The sequence below is a fragment of the Notothenia rossii genome, assembly GCF_949606895.1.
Source record: "Notothenia rossii genome assembly, chromosome: 2".
Lineage (NCBI taxonomy): Eukaryota > Metazoa > Chordata > Actinopteri > Perciformes > Nototheniidae > Notothenia > Notothenia rossii.
In genome coordinates this window covers 36308892-36323411 of record NC_136904.1, presented here as the reverse complement: position 1 = coordinate 36323411, position 14520 = coordinate 36308892, and the positions used below count along the sequence as shown (strand labels likewise).

General features: G+C 41.4%; 1 protein-coding gene across 1 annotated transcript in view; it reads left to right on the top strand.

The window, feature by feature from the left end:
* The window catches only part of itfg1 (integrin alpha FG-GAP repeat containing 1), a 188001-nt gene that overhangs the window by 113183 nt on the left and 60298 nt on the right, over positions 1-14520 (top strand). Inside the window, exons 11-12 of the mRNA XM_079664764.1 lie at positions 5710-5860; positions 7626-7734. Of these exons, the coding sequence (XP_079520890.1) occupies positions 5710-5860; positions 7626-7734 (260 nt within the window). The remainder of the gene's footprint in view (positions 1-5709; positions 5861-7625; positions 7735-14520) is intronic.

Sequence of the window (14520 nt, the reverse complement as noted above, 5' to 3'; positions counted from 1 at the left end):
ATTGAGAAATGTATGTGCCACAATCAGCCTGAAAACATCCCCACTATCACCCCCCTGCAGTGCTAGAGGGAGGTTCCGTTGAAGTACAGACATCTCAGAAAGGACACACACATCGGTAAATAACTACCACATGTCTCCTAAAGTTCGGACCGAAACTTTGAAACAGCTAACTTTCTACAAACACACACACACACACACATATACACACACACACACACACACACACACACACACACACACACACACACACACACACACTACACACACACACACACACACACTCCGTCCGCTGAAAAAGTGCGACAATTTCCTGCTGCGGGAGGCCTGATTCACTGCCGGTGAGCCAAGCAGTGCTCACCATTAGGAGTGTGTCATGACCACTAGGTGCTGCAGTGGTAGGTCCTTAGTGACAACTGGTCATATTGTGTGGGTGCTGTTAACTCTCAGCCTAATGAGAAGGGAGAAAGGGTGTAGTGCATATGCTGTAATGATAGATTACACGGGATGACCTTTAAACAAACCTCCCGCTCGTATATGTATAATCACAGACAAAGTCAGTTAATCCTGCACCAGCCCCGCCCCTCCCCTCCTCCCTGCGCACATCATGCTGACATCCTGAGACAGCAGCATGTCTGCATAGAGAATTGTCATCCGAACAGATGCTATTTTTTATCGGTGTGCTACAGGCATTCTGTGTCCGCTTTAGGAATTAAGTAAATGATTGCTCTTTCTTGTACTTTCCAGTGTTTTAAATACAGATGCTTATCATTGGCTGCTGAATCTAGACCTTATGACATGTGTAACTATCACCTACCTGCACAAGAACCACAATATTTCACTTAATCCTTACATAGCAATCAGTTGCTGTTTCAAGCTAAGCGTCAAACACCATTTAAGAAACTTAAGAAAAATGTGCCACATGAATTCCTTCAGTTGTGTGAGGTTGATATTTTGGATCAGAAATATCATGTTAGGCTTTGGTACTGTTTTAAACTGATTTATGAGTGCTGCAGCAATTAATCCTAAAAACCCAGAAACAATGTAAATTGTTTGCAGTTTCACCAAAGTCAATGGCATTTATGTTGTATGCCTCACATAAGGCCTATCATAAGCACAAGCAAAAGAGAGTTTCTTTCTTTGTTCTTCGATATAAATTATGTCAGTAAATACCCCAATGGTGAATTTAGAAAATGGTTATGGTAAATTAATTGTATTTTTATAGCGCTCTATCCATCTTTATGACTTTACATTTACAAGTCATCATTAACCCATTCACACTCCATTTATATAGTGCCACTTGCTCAAGGAAGCTAACATTTAAACACATTCACACTCCATTGGCCATGCCATCTGGAGCAACTCGGGGTAAAGTATACATTGGATACACCGACATGTTCACTGCAGGGGCTGGGATCGAACCCACAACCTTCTGATTTAAAGAGGACTGCACTCCCCCACAGCCACAGTTGCACCTTTGTTGTCTCAAAGAAGGCAAAAAAGGTATAAATTAGACTTTATTAACTCTCGAACACTAATCGGCCTTTGGATAAGTTTGTAGTTTGTTTAAAACCTGACGTTAGCTTTTACTGATTGCAAAATTTCCTAAGACAATTTCATTTCTGAATATGTTCTTGTTGAACAAAACATGTATTATTATTATTAACGTAGTCTGTTAAAATACTAATTTCAGCAATATTCCAAAATCCACTGAAAAATCCTATTGGCTTTGTATTGAGGTAGTGTGATACTTCCTGGTTTGGCTACACAATTCAAGAAAACAAATCCATCTAACATGACTTCAATATAAATTCCCCACAAAAGGGCATTTGTCCTAAGTCAACCCAGTTGAGAGTATCATATTGATGATGGTAATCCATCAGCATGTTCTCCAGGAACATACATAGACGACAGCTGTCCCACCTAGCTTTTACCTCGTAGTCTGCCTCCAACTCCACTCCCAAGACACTCGCAGTGGGATAGAGTGGAGATTCATGTGTAAACCTGAGAGAGGGAGGGCTTTAATAATTACTCTATTTTTAGACAACAGACTTTTTTTCCCTTCTCCACCCCCACGGAGATCTAAGAGCAGGTACAGGGAGCCGTCTCCAAAGAAAGAAAGACACATAGATGGAGAAAGGGAGCATTCAATCTCCCATGAGAGTTAAAGGGAGATGGTGCCAAATGCTAAACACACAAAGCATAGATAGAGCTGTGGAGAAAAAATTAGCATCAAAGTCGTTGTGTTTTGTTTTAGCGTAAATTACCTGCCACTTGTACACCCAAAGAAACAGGCCAAACACAGGGCGTGGTCACAGCAATGCAAAGTTCCTGTATATCCATTATAGCAGAAAATGACTAAACATGATTTGGTGGACAAGAAGTTAATATTGGAATGTTTTGCCACAAATCCATGCACACCATTGTGAATTGTGCTATATGTGTAGCAAGGTAATTATTCCCTAAGTTGGGTAGACATATGTGCAGCAGAGCAAGAGAGCAGTTCCTGTGGATGTTGTTCCGTCACCGGTGCTTGGGGCATTAGCCTAAGGCAGCTCTCAATCTGTTTAACACTGATGCTCTTATTTTGAAAAACAGAAAGATGAGTGACATTCGTGGACCTTTACCAGGTCTCTGTTAAAGCTAGAAACAAATCCCCAGAGATTCAATATACAGTGGGGCAAAAAAGTATTTAGTCAGCCACCAATTGTGCAAGTTCTCCCACTTAAAAAGATGAGAGAGGCCTTTCATTTCCATCCTAGGTATACCTCAACTATGAGAGACAAAATGAGAAGAAAAAAAATCAAAAAAATCACATTGTCTGATTTTTAAAGAATTTATTTGCAAATTATGGTGGAAAATAAGTATTTGGTCACCTACAAACAAACAAGATTTCTGGCTCTCACAGACCTTTAACTTCTTCTTTAAGAGCCTCCTCTGTCCTCCACTTGTTAACTGTATTAATGGCACCTGTTTGAACTCGTTATCAGTATTAAAGACACCTGTCCACAACCTCAAACAGTCACACTCCAAACACCACTATGGCCAAGACCAAAGAGCTGTCAAAGGACACCAGAAACAAAATTGTAGACCTGCACCAGGCTGGGAAGACTGAATCTGCAATAGGTAAGCAGCTTGGTGTGAAGAAATCAACTGTGGGAGCAATTATTAGAAAATGGAAGACATACAAGACCACTGATCTGGGGCTCCACGCAAGATCTCACCCTGTGGGGTCAAAATGATCACAAGAACGGTTGGCAAAAATCCCAGAACCACACGGGGGGACCTAGTCAATGACCTGCAGAGAGCTGGGACCAAAGTAACAAAGGCTACCATCAGTAACACACTACGCCGCCAGGGACTCAAATCCTGCAGTGCCAGACGTGTCCCCCTGCTTAAGCCAGTACATGTCCAGGCCCGTCTGAAGTTAGCTAGAGAGCATTTAGATGATCCAGAAGAGGATTGGGAGAATGTCATATGGTCAGATGAAACCAAAATAGAACTTTTTGGTAAAAACTCAACTAGATGTGTTTGCAGGAGAAAGAATGCTGAGTTGCATCCAAAGAACACCATACCTACTGTGAAACATGGGGGTGGAAACATCATGCTTTGGGGCTGTTTTTCTGCAAAGGGACAAGGACGAGTGATCCGTGTAAAGGAAAGAATGAATGGGGCCATGTATCGTGAGATTTTGAGTGGCAACCTCCTTCCATCAGCAAGGGCATTGAAGATGAAACGTGGCTGGGTCTTTCAGCATGACAATGATCCCAAACACACCGCCCGGGCAACGAAGGAGTGGCTTCGTAAGAAGCATTTCAAGGTCCTGGAGTGGCCTAGCCAGTCTCCAGATCTCAACCCCATAGAAAATCTTTGGAGGGAGTTGAAAGTCAGTGTTGCTCAACGACAGCCCCAAAACATCACTGCTCTAGAGGAGATCTGCATGGAGGAATGGGCCAAAATACCAGCAACAACTGAAGTATGAAAACCTTGTGAAGACTTACAGAAAACGTTTGACCTCTGTCATTGCCAACAAAGGGTATATAACAAAGTATTGAGATGAACTTTTGTTATTGACCAAATACTTATTTTCCACCATAATTTGCAAATAAATTCTTTAAAAATCAGACAATGTGATTTTCTGGATTATTTTTTTCTCATTTTGTCTCTCATAGTTGAGGTATACCTAGGATGAAAATTACAGGCCTCTCATCTTTTTAAGTGGGAGAACAATTGGTGGATGACTAAATACTTTTTTGCCCCACTGTACTCTTAAAGTGTTGTTATTATCATAATTTTTTGTTAAAATGGTTGGTCATCAGCACTGCCTTTTTGCACAAACCCTGATTGACAAAAGTGTAGCAGCTGGTCCGTAGCAGCTGGTCCGTAACTGACGGACGGTCGACTCAATGACTGCACTAAGAAATCATAGATTGTAGACCGCTGGTAATTCGTAGTTGCAGAGGGGTCTAAGTTGAGTCTTTTTTTTTTTTTATTAAAAAAATGCTATTTGTACAAGAGGGTGACCCTTGCATTTAAATATGTCTCTTATCCAGTTTGTAAGATTTAACACTGATCACATTTACACCTGGCATTAGTATTTGCTCACAATGAGATCCAATTTAGATCTGATTTCTCTGCGCAGCCCAAACCACTGAAAGCCACATCCTTTCGTTTTCAATTAAATTAAATTTTCATTGACAATCCAGTCAGGAATCATTTGCATACCGCTTCATAGTTGGTTTGTCAGCACTATGAGTCACCAAGTTCAGCCTGAATGTTAACATAGGACCAATTAAAAGTAGACTTGACTTCATCCACAAGTCTCTTGAACAATCTTTTTGACAAGCTCACTTGCTGCTAGCTTAATAGTGGCTTTCTTGCAACATGTCATGTTATTAATTTAGCTGACACTTTTAACCAGAGCTACTTACATACACTTAAATACCTTAAACATGTGTGGTTAAGTGTCTTACATAAGGACACTTTGGGGTTGGCTGCAGGAGCTAGGGAACAAACCACTGACCCTCTGATTGGTAGACTCCCGTTTACCCCCTGAGCACACAGCCGCCTAGTGCTAGTAGATAGCCTGCTAACTGGCTAATGGCTGCTTCCTCATTGGTTTGGAACAGTTTTGGCAACTTCAGATTTCTGCCAAAGCATTTGTTAGGTGTGGGTTGAAAGTGCAATTATTCACACTTGTTAAATGTGTTCGTATTGTATACCTTACCAACTGTGGAGGTGGTTCGGCTGATAAATAAAAATTCAACTTCAATGTACACTCAAAAAATCATTGTATTGCAAGGTTTAAAGGAGGTGTATAATATTATTGTAAGAAAACCATTTTCTTGGAGCTACATTACAGAAGTACTTCAAAGGTGAAGTGTGTGGGAGTTATGGATAGATTGAGTGTTACCAAGCTGATTTTATGGAGTGATTTTAGTTTGAAACTGCCTTCACTGAAATATAGCAAATGTCATTTGGTTATAGAAGCTAAACTAAATTCAAAGAGATCACCATTTGAAGTTCAGTCAGAGACATTTACATTAAAAAAGGATTGTTTACAAATAAAGCAGTATTATGTTTCACAGGTCAATGTGACAGAACACCAAAACACTGAATGCACCGCACCAAGATGCTCCATTGTCCCCTTCTAACATGCAAATGATAACATGCATTTTCCCTCCCTCTCTCTTTACTTTCCTTCTATCTCAGTGGTCAGCAGGCCTTTTTGTTGGAGAATGTGCCCTGTAACAGCCCCGGTTGCCAAAGTGTTGGAAGGATGTTCGAAGTGCAATGGGACCAATCAGATTTGGGAGCCATCAAAAATGCTGTCATGGCAACATTCTTTGACATCTACGAGGACGTAAGTAGTTTGTCTTGAGTTTTATTTAATGTTGTTTGGAGCTTGTTTTGACCATTCAATCTAAAACACCATCCTTTCTCTAATTCTGTCTCAGATCTAAGTATGTGTTCTCAAAATAAAAGGTGTCTCTACATATATGCTTGAGTAATTACGTATGAAAAGATTTACTTAATTTCCGTTCTCAAAGACCAAATGCATTGTTTTCTTAACCAACTGGAGGCGGCAATGGACTTTCCTCGCCTTGTCTGACAGTAGATATAGACATAAAAGAAAGAAGCATCAAGTAAATATATACAGGGTGTACTCCAGGCTAACCCAATTTTATTTATTTTTTCAAAATGTTACACGTTATGGGCAAAGAAAGCTATCACAATTTGAGAACTGAAGATAAGAAAAAGGAGAAATAAAAGGAGAAGCCTGGCTTTGATGATGTATGTTCCTGTTACATCCTTGTAGGACATTCACGTAGAAGTGAAGTAATATGCAACTGAAAGCAGACCGCCAAAACTAAAATATACTGAATTCCAGGAAATAACTGAATTTCAATTCTTATTTTGATGCAAATATGTGTACATTAGCAGGAATGCAGCACCAAATGGAATTTAATTGTAAAATTGCAATAAAACATATGCCAAAACCAATAATCGTGAAAAATAATTGCGATATCAAAATGGATTAAAAAAATGCCAGAAATCATACAGCTCTGCATACTTGTCAGAGATGCATTTGAATGCATTAGCAATTACAATACCAGAGATATTTGGTGAAATGCGCCCCCTGCTAGTAGCATTAGTGATCGGATCACGCTGGCTTGTTTCTGTTGTATTTACTGCTCTCCAATAGGGATATGATCAGCAAACACACATTTTAAAACCAAGTGTAAACACGGTCAAAAGTGCTGGCATCTACAATAATACTGGTATCAAATAGTTGAATATGCCACAAAAAGTCAACCCCTTTTTAACTATTTCTATAGTACTTAAGAAAATTGATCAATCCCAAAGAGAACACAGGATTATTAGATTTCTCTAATACAGTCATGTGGATTATGTATATAGTTTTTTCAAACACTGACGTCGACAAAATGATTAAAGTTTTTGCTTCGTCTTTCATGCTCAGAACAAATACTCTGGAATTGGACTGAGCACGAGACTATGTTGTGATTACTTAGTGCTTGTTTCTAATCACCAATGTTGTTTAAAGTAGCGGTAGCTGGTGTGCCGGCTTTACTCCTTATCTGACAGCTTTGTATTTACAGTACAAAGCACTTTTGTGTTTCTTTTACACCTCCTATACGTGCTGTTATTTTCACCCTGAATATCATCTTTTTCATTTGTTTGAACCTGGATTTCTATTCATTGGGACAATTGATTGTTCATTTAAAAGAAAAAAAGCACTCTTGCAGCTACATTACATACCTCAAAACACACACTGTGTCACACACAAAATCCTCACACACACTCCCACTCACACCCAGAAGGTTCGCCTGTTTTGCAATCTGCTATATATGCCCGTCTTATCAGAATTAATTATTAGAGCTAATGCAGCCTGTCTGTTGAATTCCGCCTGTTTTTCCTCTTTGAGAGATCATTTCTAATTGGGAGGGAGGGACGAACCGAGGAGGAGAAAAAGGGAAAGAATAAGATAGATAAGATAATGTGGGATCAGTCGCACAGTATGTAAGAGGGATGAAAATGTACATCAGAAGACACACACACACCCTGCTCCCATTGTCCCTTATCTAAATGACTGTCTTCATTTGCAGGGTATATTAGACATGCTGGTTCTGAGCCAGGCAGAGGGCAAAAGTGACTTGATCATCCACGCTTTGAAGAACAATTTCGAGTCTGATGCCTACTTCGTTAAAGTGATGGGTAAGTGACTGATTTGCCAAGTTCTCCCTGTTCCTCTCTCCATGCCTACACCAGTTTATTGGATAGAGAACATGGGATAACATAAAGAATAAGGCTCCATTTTCTTCTTCTTCCAAAATGACATGTTGAGAAATCCAACTGAATCTTTGTAGATATTATGCTTTACTGTCCTTTTTTGTTCTTTTTACCATTTTTACCCTAACCGCCCCACCTGGACCAATTAGTATCATTGAACATGAGCAGCGCTTTTCCCAGAACTGGAAACCAGATTGTCACGACTAGTATCCACCTGCTGAATGTAGAGGGGGTGTAGGAGGTCGGCCAGATAGGTGGGGGCCAGGTTGTGGAGGGCTTTGAATGTGAGCAGGAGGGTGTTGAAGTCTGTCCGGTATTATACAGGTAGCCAATGCTGATGGATGAGGATGGGGGTGATGTGGTAAGAGGATGGGGGTGATGTTGTCAGAGGATGGGGGTGATGTTGTCAGAGGATGGGGGTGATGTGGTCAGAGGATGGGGGTGCTGTGGTTAGAGGATGGGGGTGATGTGGTCAGAGGATGGGGGTGCTGTGGTCAGAGGATGGGGGTGATGTGGTCAGAGGATGGGGGTGCTGTGGTTAGAGGATGGGGGTGATGTGGTCAGAGGATGGGGGTGCTGTGGTCAGAGGATGGGGGTGATGTGGTCAGAGGATTGGGGTGCTGTGGTCAGAGGATGGGGGTGATGTGGTCAGAGGATGGGGGTGATGTGGTCAGAGGATGGGGGTGCTGTGGTCAGAGGATGGGTGTGATGTGGTCAGAGGATGGGGGTGATGTGGTCAGAGGATGGGGGTGATGTGGTCAGAGGATGGGGGTGCTGTGGTCAGAGGATGGGTGTGATGTGGTCAGAGGATGGGGGTGATGTGGTCAGAGGATGGGGGTGCTGTGGTCAGAGGATGGGGGTGATGTGGTCAGAGGATTGGGGTGCTGTGGTCAGAGGATGGGGGTGATGTGGTCAGAGGATGGGTGTGATGTGGTCAGAGGATGGGGGTGATGTGGTCAGAGGATGGGGGTGATGTGGTCAGAGGATGGGGGTGATGTGGTCAGAGGATGGGGGTGCTGTGGTCAGAGGATGGGGGTGATGTGGTCAGAGGATGGGGGTGCTGTGGTCAGAGGATGGGGGTGATGTGGTCAGAGGATGGGTGTGATGTGGTCAGAGGATGGGGGTGATGTGGTCAGAGGATGGGGGTGACGTGGTAAGAGGATGGGGGTGATTGGTCAGAGTATTTGGTGCGGGTGATGATCCGGGCTGCAGAGTTCTGAATGATTTGAAGTTTATTGAGGAGTTTGATGGGAAGGCCTGAGAGCATGGTATTACAATAGTGAATATGGGATGTGAGGAATGCATGAACCAGGACTTCAGTACTGGATTGAGACAGGGCGGAGTCTGGAGAAGAATGCAGTCCAGGTGATGTTTTTTATGTGGGGTGCAAATGAGAGGGAGCTGTCCAGAATGACACTAAGATGTTGTGTTTGAGTTGTGCTCTTGATAAGCCATTAAAACAGTAAAATAAGTGTCTCCTGTGCACCAAAACATACCCATCTGTTATGGAAAAAGAAAGTATTCCAAAGATATTCTAAAATACGTGATTTTAAGACACGTAACAGTATTCGGAATTTGGATTACTTTCAGAGCCATGCATTCAGTATTCAGGCACTAATTACATTTATATAGTAACCCTCCCAACCCTGTATATATTATATACAAGATCAGCGCCCTCATACTATATCTTTCTAGAAAAAACCCTGCAGGAGCATAATAAGTAGTAACATTAGGAGCCAGATTTCAAATCCCCTAGGTTTCGGAGCGCTATCCAAACCAAGTGCGACATGACATGACATGACATGTGTTCCGTAACATAGTGAGGTCACTATGTTACGGAAGTTAACAAAGGAGTTCAATGGAGGCGTTTCAGGCATGGGGGAGTGTGTGGGAGAGAAACTCCCTCTTAACACACAATTGCCTCTAGTGCACGTCATGTAGCCAATCAATCCTTGATTTTTCGAAGTCAGACAGGCTTTCACTGCATGTCACCTTCCTGACATGCCCCGTGTAACTCACAAAAAACACCTTTATTCTGTCTGTGGAACAGCTGACTAAATGTTAACTAATTCAGAGGAAATTGCACACAAACTGTGCAGTATGTTGTATTTCAGTCACACTTTAAACCTGGTATTCACAAATGATGTCTGACTAGAAGCAAATGTGGCTTCAATATCTGCGCACAATTCTCAGGAATAGTTTTTATGTATATTTGGCTAACTGCGTTTTCCTTTCGCTTAATAGATTGGGTTTCTTTTCGTTTTTTATCGTCACATCGTTCAGAAAGAAGGCGCTGTCTTTTTAAAATCAAAAAACGTTGGTACATTGAAGCACCTATGACATTTGAGGAAAGCAAAAATAGTTCCACTCTAGGGTGGGCCTTTGCATGGTTCAATCTGTCACTCTGCTCTGCTCATTAGTGTTCATCCCTTTCTGTTTCAGAACAGTTGGTGAACAGTTGTTGTTTTGTTTTGTTTGGAAGGGGGGGTGCTTCAACTGCTGCTCTGCTTTCACAATTGCAAAAAACACGCATGAATCATCGTCATGCCCTTATAATACAGATACTTACAGTATGTTTGCCAAGTATAACATATACACATATTAAAATGCTCTAATACAGTCTGCCAGATTTGAATTTTTTAAGTATTCATGCTTTTCATTCACTAAGAACACATCTCGCCCTTTTAAATAATACTGACATGACACTGTTGAACAGCAGGGTAAAAAAAAAGCAATTGCAAACTTACACTCCAAAATATTGGTAATAATCGCATTGCCTTAGTGTCATAATAATGTGGATTCAACTGACTCAATTCATAAAACAAAGCAAAATGGCAAGAATCCGACGGTAAAGTCAGATATGGTATTTTGCATAGACTTAAGTAAATGTAAAACTAAGCCTAGGCAGTCAGTATACTGTGTATTCCACATGGATTTTAGGGTTATTTAGGGGCATTGAGCAAGTCCAGGATTGTGTTTGCCACACCGGACATCAATGGATGATGCTTTTCATGATAGAGAGTTAGAAGTGGATTAGTTTGTCACGCTGCTGAAATTGACACAAGAACATTCGCTGTTTGGTCAATTGATAATAACATTTCTTTGTTTTGAAGTTTTTTTGAGAAAGTTGAAGTACTATACAGGACTGTCTCAGAAAATTAGAATATTGTGATAAAGTTCTTTATTTTCTGTAATGCAATTAAAAAAACAAAAATGTCATACATTCTGGATTCATTACAAATCAACTGAAATATTGCAAGCCTTTTATTATTTTAATATTGCTGATTATGGCATACAGCTTAAGAAAACTCAAATATCCTATCTCTAAATATTAGAATATCATGAAAAAGTATACTAGTAGGGTGTTCAACGAATCACTTGAATCGTCTAATTAACTCGAAACACCTGCAAGGGTTTCCTGAGCCTTGAAAAACACTCAGCTTGGTTCAGTAAACTAAATCACAAGTATGGGGAAGACTGCTGATCTGACTGCTGTCCAGAGGACCGTCATTGACACCCTCCATCAGGAGGGTAAGACACAAAAAGAAATTTCTCAAAGAGCAAGCTGTTCACAGAGTGCAGTTTCAAAGCACATCCACAAAAAGTCTGTTGGAAGGGGGAAATGTGGCAGGAAACGCTGCACAACCAAGAGAGATGACCGCAGCCTTAACAGCATTGTGAAGAAGAGTCGCTTCCAGAATTTGGGGGAGCTTCAAAGACAGTGGACTGAAGCTGGAGTCCAGGTATCAAAAGTCACTGTTCACAGACGTGTCCGGGAAATGGGCTACAATAGCCGTATTCCCATGGTCAAGCCACTTCTGAACTCAAGACAACGGAAGAGGCGTCTGACTTGGGCTAAGGAAAAGAAGCACTGGACAGTTGCACAGTGGTCCAAAGTCCTCTTTTCAGACGAAAGCAAGTTTTGTATTTCATTTGGAAGTCAAGGCGCCAGAGTCTGGAGAAAGGCTGGAGAGGAGCAAAATCCAAGTTGCTTGAAATCCAGTGTGAAGTTCCCACAGTCAGCGATGGTTTGGGGAGCCATGTCAGCTGCTGGTGTTGGTCCACTGTGTTTCATCAAGCCCAGAGTAAATGCAGCTGTGTACCAAGAGATTTTAGAGCACTACATGCTTCCGTCTGCTGAAAAGCTCTATGGAGATGAGGAATTCATTTTCCAGCATGATCTGGCACCTGCCCACAGTGCCAAAACCACCAGTAACTGGTGTACTGACCATGGCATTACTGTCCTCGATTGGCCTGCAAATTCCCCTGACCTGAACCCCATAGAGAATATGTGGGGTATTGTGAAGAAGAAGCTGAAAGACACCAGACCCAACAATGCTAATGAGCTAAAGGCCGCTATTGAAGCATCCTGGGCATCCATAACACCTCAGCAATGCCACAGGCTGATTGCCTCCATGCCACGCCGCATTGATGCAGTAATCCGTGCAAAAGGATTCCCAACCAAGTACTGAGTGCATTAATGGACATTTTCAAATGTTTGATTGTGTTTTGCTGTTATAAATCTTTTTTTTTTACTTGGTCTGAGGAACTATTCTAATTTTTTGAGATAGGATTTTTGAGTTTTCTTAAGCTGTATGCCATAATCAGCAATATTAAAATAATAAAAGGCTTGCAATATTTCAGTTGATTTGTAATGAATCCAGAATGTATGAAATTTTTGTTTTTTTAATTGCATTACAGAAAATAAAGAACTTTATCACAATATTCTAATTTTCTGAGACAGTCCTGTATACTGTATAATATAGTAATAGTTAGACCCTCCAGAAAAACGCGGGCAAAAATCCTTGATTATGCGATTAAACATGCAGGGTTTTTATGTGATTTTATGCGGTGAAATATGCGGAAAGTTGTAAAAAAGAATAGATTTTTTTTTAAATATTGGGCTGTCTTATTTATTCTCTCTCACACACAACCTGCCACTAACGTTAAACCCCTTTCCTATTCAATTAAACACATTCAATGTTAATTTTTGTAAAAGCAATTGGGCTATTTTAATCACACTCTTTCTCTCTCACACACTCACACACACACACACACACACACACACACACACACACACACACACACACACACACACACACACACACACACACACACACACACACTTCTCCGCCTCATTCTGTTTTCATTTACTCGTTCATTATCAGACCAGCTTCAATCTTGTAGGCTACTCACTTCGTTTCTTGTAGCCCTCGAAAGGGTTTTGGAGGTTGATGCCTCGGTGAACGTGAGTTGTTTGGCTTTCTTGTCCGCAGCAGCAGAAAGCCTTTTCGAATGTTTGAATGAATCAAAGTGGGTCGTCACCGTTTATTCTCTCTAAGACTTATGCTCCAACACACAGTTGCACGGGGTGCAGAATAGTTTCCCCCCACGTTTGTGAAAGACATCGGGGTACTGCTTTGCCCGGTCGGTAAATGAGATGGATCAGATTTTTTCATCTTGGTGTTTTCTCTCTCGTGTGAGTTCCACATGTTCACTCTACGGTGTTGTTTACCTTTTGTGATGCGCGAGCTGATGACGTCACGTCATCATCATCACTACTTCACGTCAAGACGAGTTAACTTTTTTTTTTTTCTCAACTTTGTGTGGAAAAATGAGGGGATTATGCGGCCTTTTGATAAATATGCGGCCTTTTAAAAATCTGCGCCATTTTGCTGACTATGCGGTAAATTCTGCGATTGCAGAATCTCGTTTTCCTGGAGGGTCTAAATAGTCTGTTGAAATTCCCCATCGAGACCATAAACTCATTAGAAAATGGTTTACTGCGATAATACAAAAATTAAGAAGTAGGTTCATTTTTACTTCTATACAATCAGATTATATTTGCAACCAGTGCTGTTGCCCCCTACTGTCTATTAGAAAGACTGCCCGTTTGGGACACCACTGCACACTTTTTAGACATGGTAGTGACCACTGGTCTGAATAAGGTTAGCTTGGGTACCTTGGAATATTTTTTTTAGACTAGATTCCCTCCCCATCCACCTCCCTCACCCCTCCCAATGGGCAAAACAGCAGCGAGCACTGTAGTACACATTTGGAAGTACTAACAAGTATGTTAAGGAGAAAATGCCAAAAAGACAAATTATTTTGAGGGAAAGAAGCGTCATGTTTTTGTACCCAGCCTGAAGCCTCAGTATTGTTCGTGCGTGACCTTGACTCATCCCCCTTCCTGCTGCTATAACATACATTCCTTCTGTGCCTTCTCTCTCTGAACACCGCTGTTCATTTGTTATCCACGTCTTGTCTCACTGCAGCACATCAAACAAAACACGCACACCCATAGCAAAACGCCCATCTTCACCCCCCTCTGACACCGACACTCGGCTCCCACACTTCCCGTCAGTTATTACACGTTTGGTTGTGAATATTTCATACACGTTCAGTGGAGTATCCTCTACATGGGGCTGACTACTGACTAGCAGGCAAACAACAAGCAAAATGTATCTGTCAAATGTTACACCCTGTCGACATTTCATTCCTCTCCCCTGTGAATAGGGGCTCAAATGCAGATAATTGCCTCGCACCACCCGTGAAACCCCCCTGAGGGCAAATAGTGTTTATTTACTGTTCTTTTCAGACTGCTCTGGCTGATGGCATCTTCTTGAAATAAAGTGTTCAACTTCACATCACTCCTTCTTTAAGGGTACTCATACTAACTCTATCAGATTAATCATTGGGAATACAAACTAC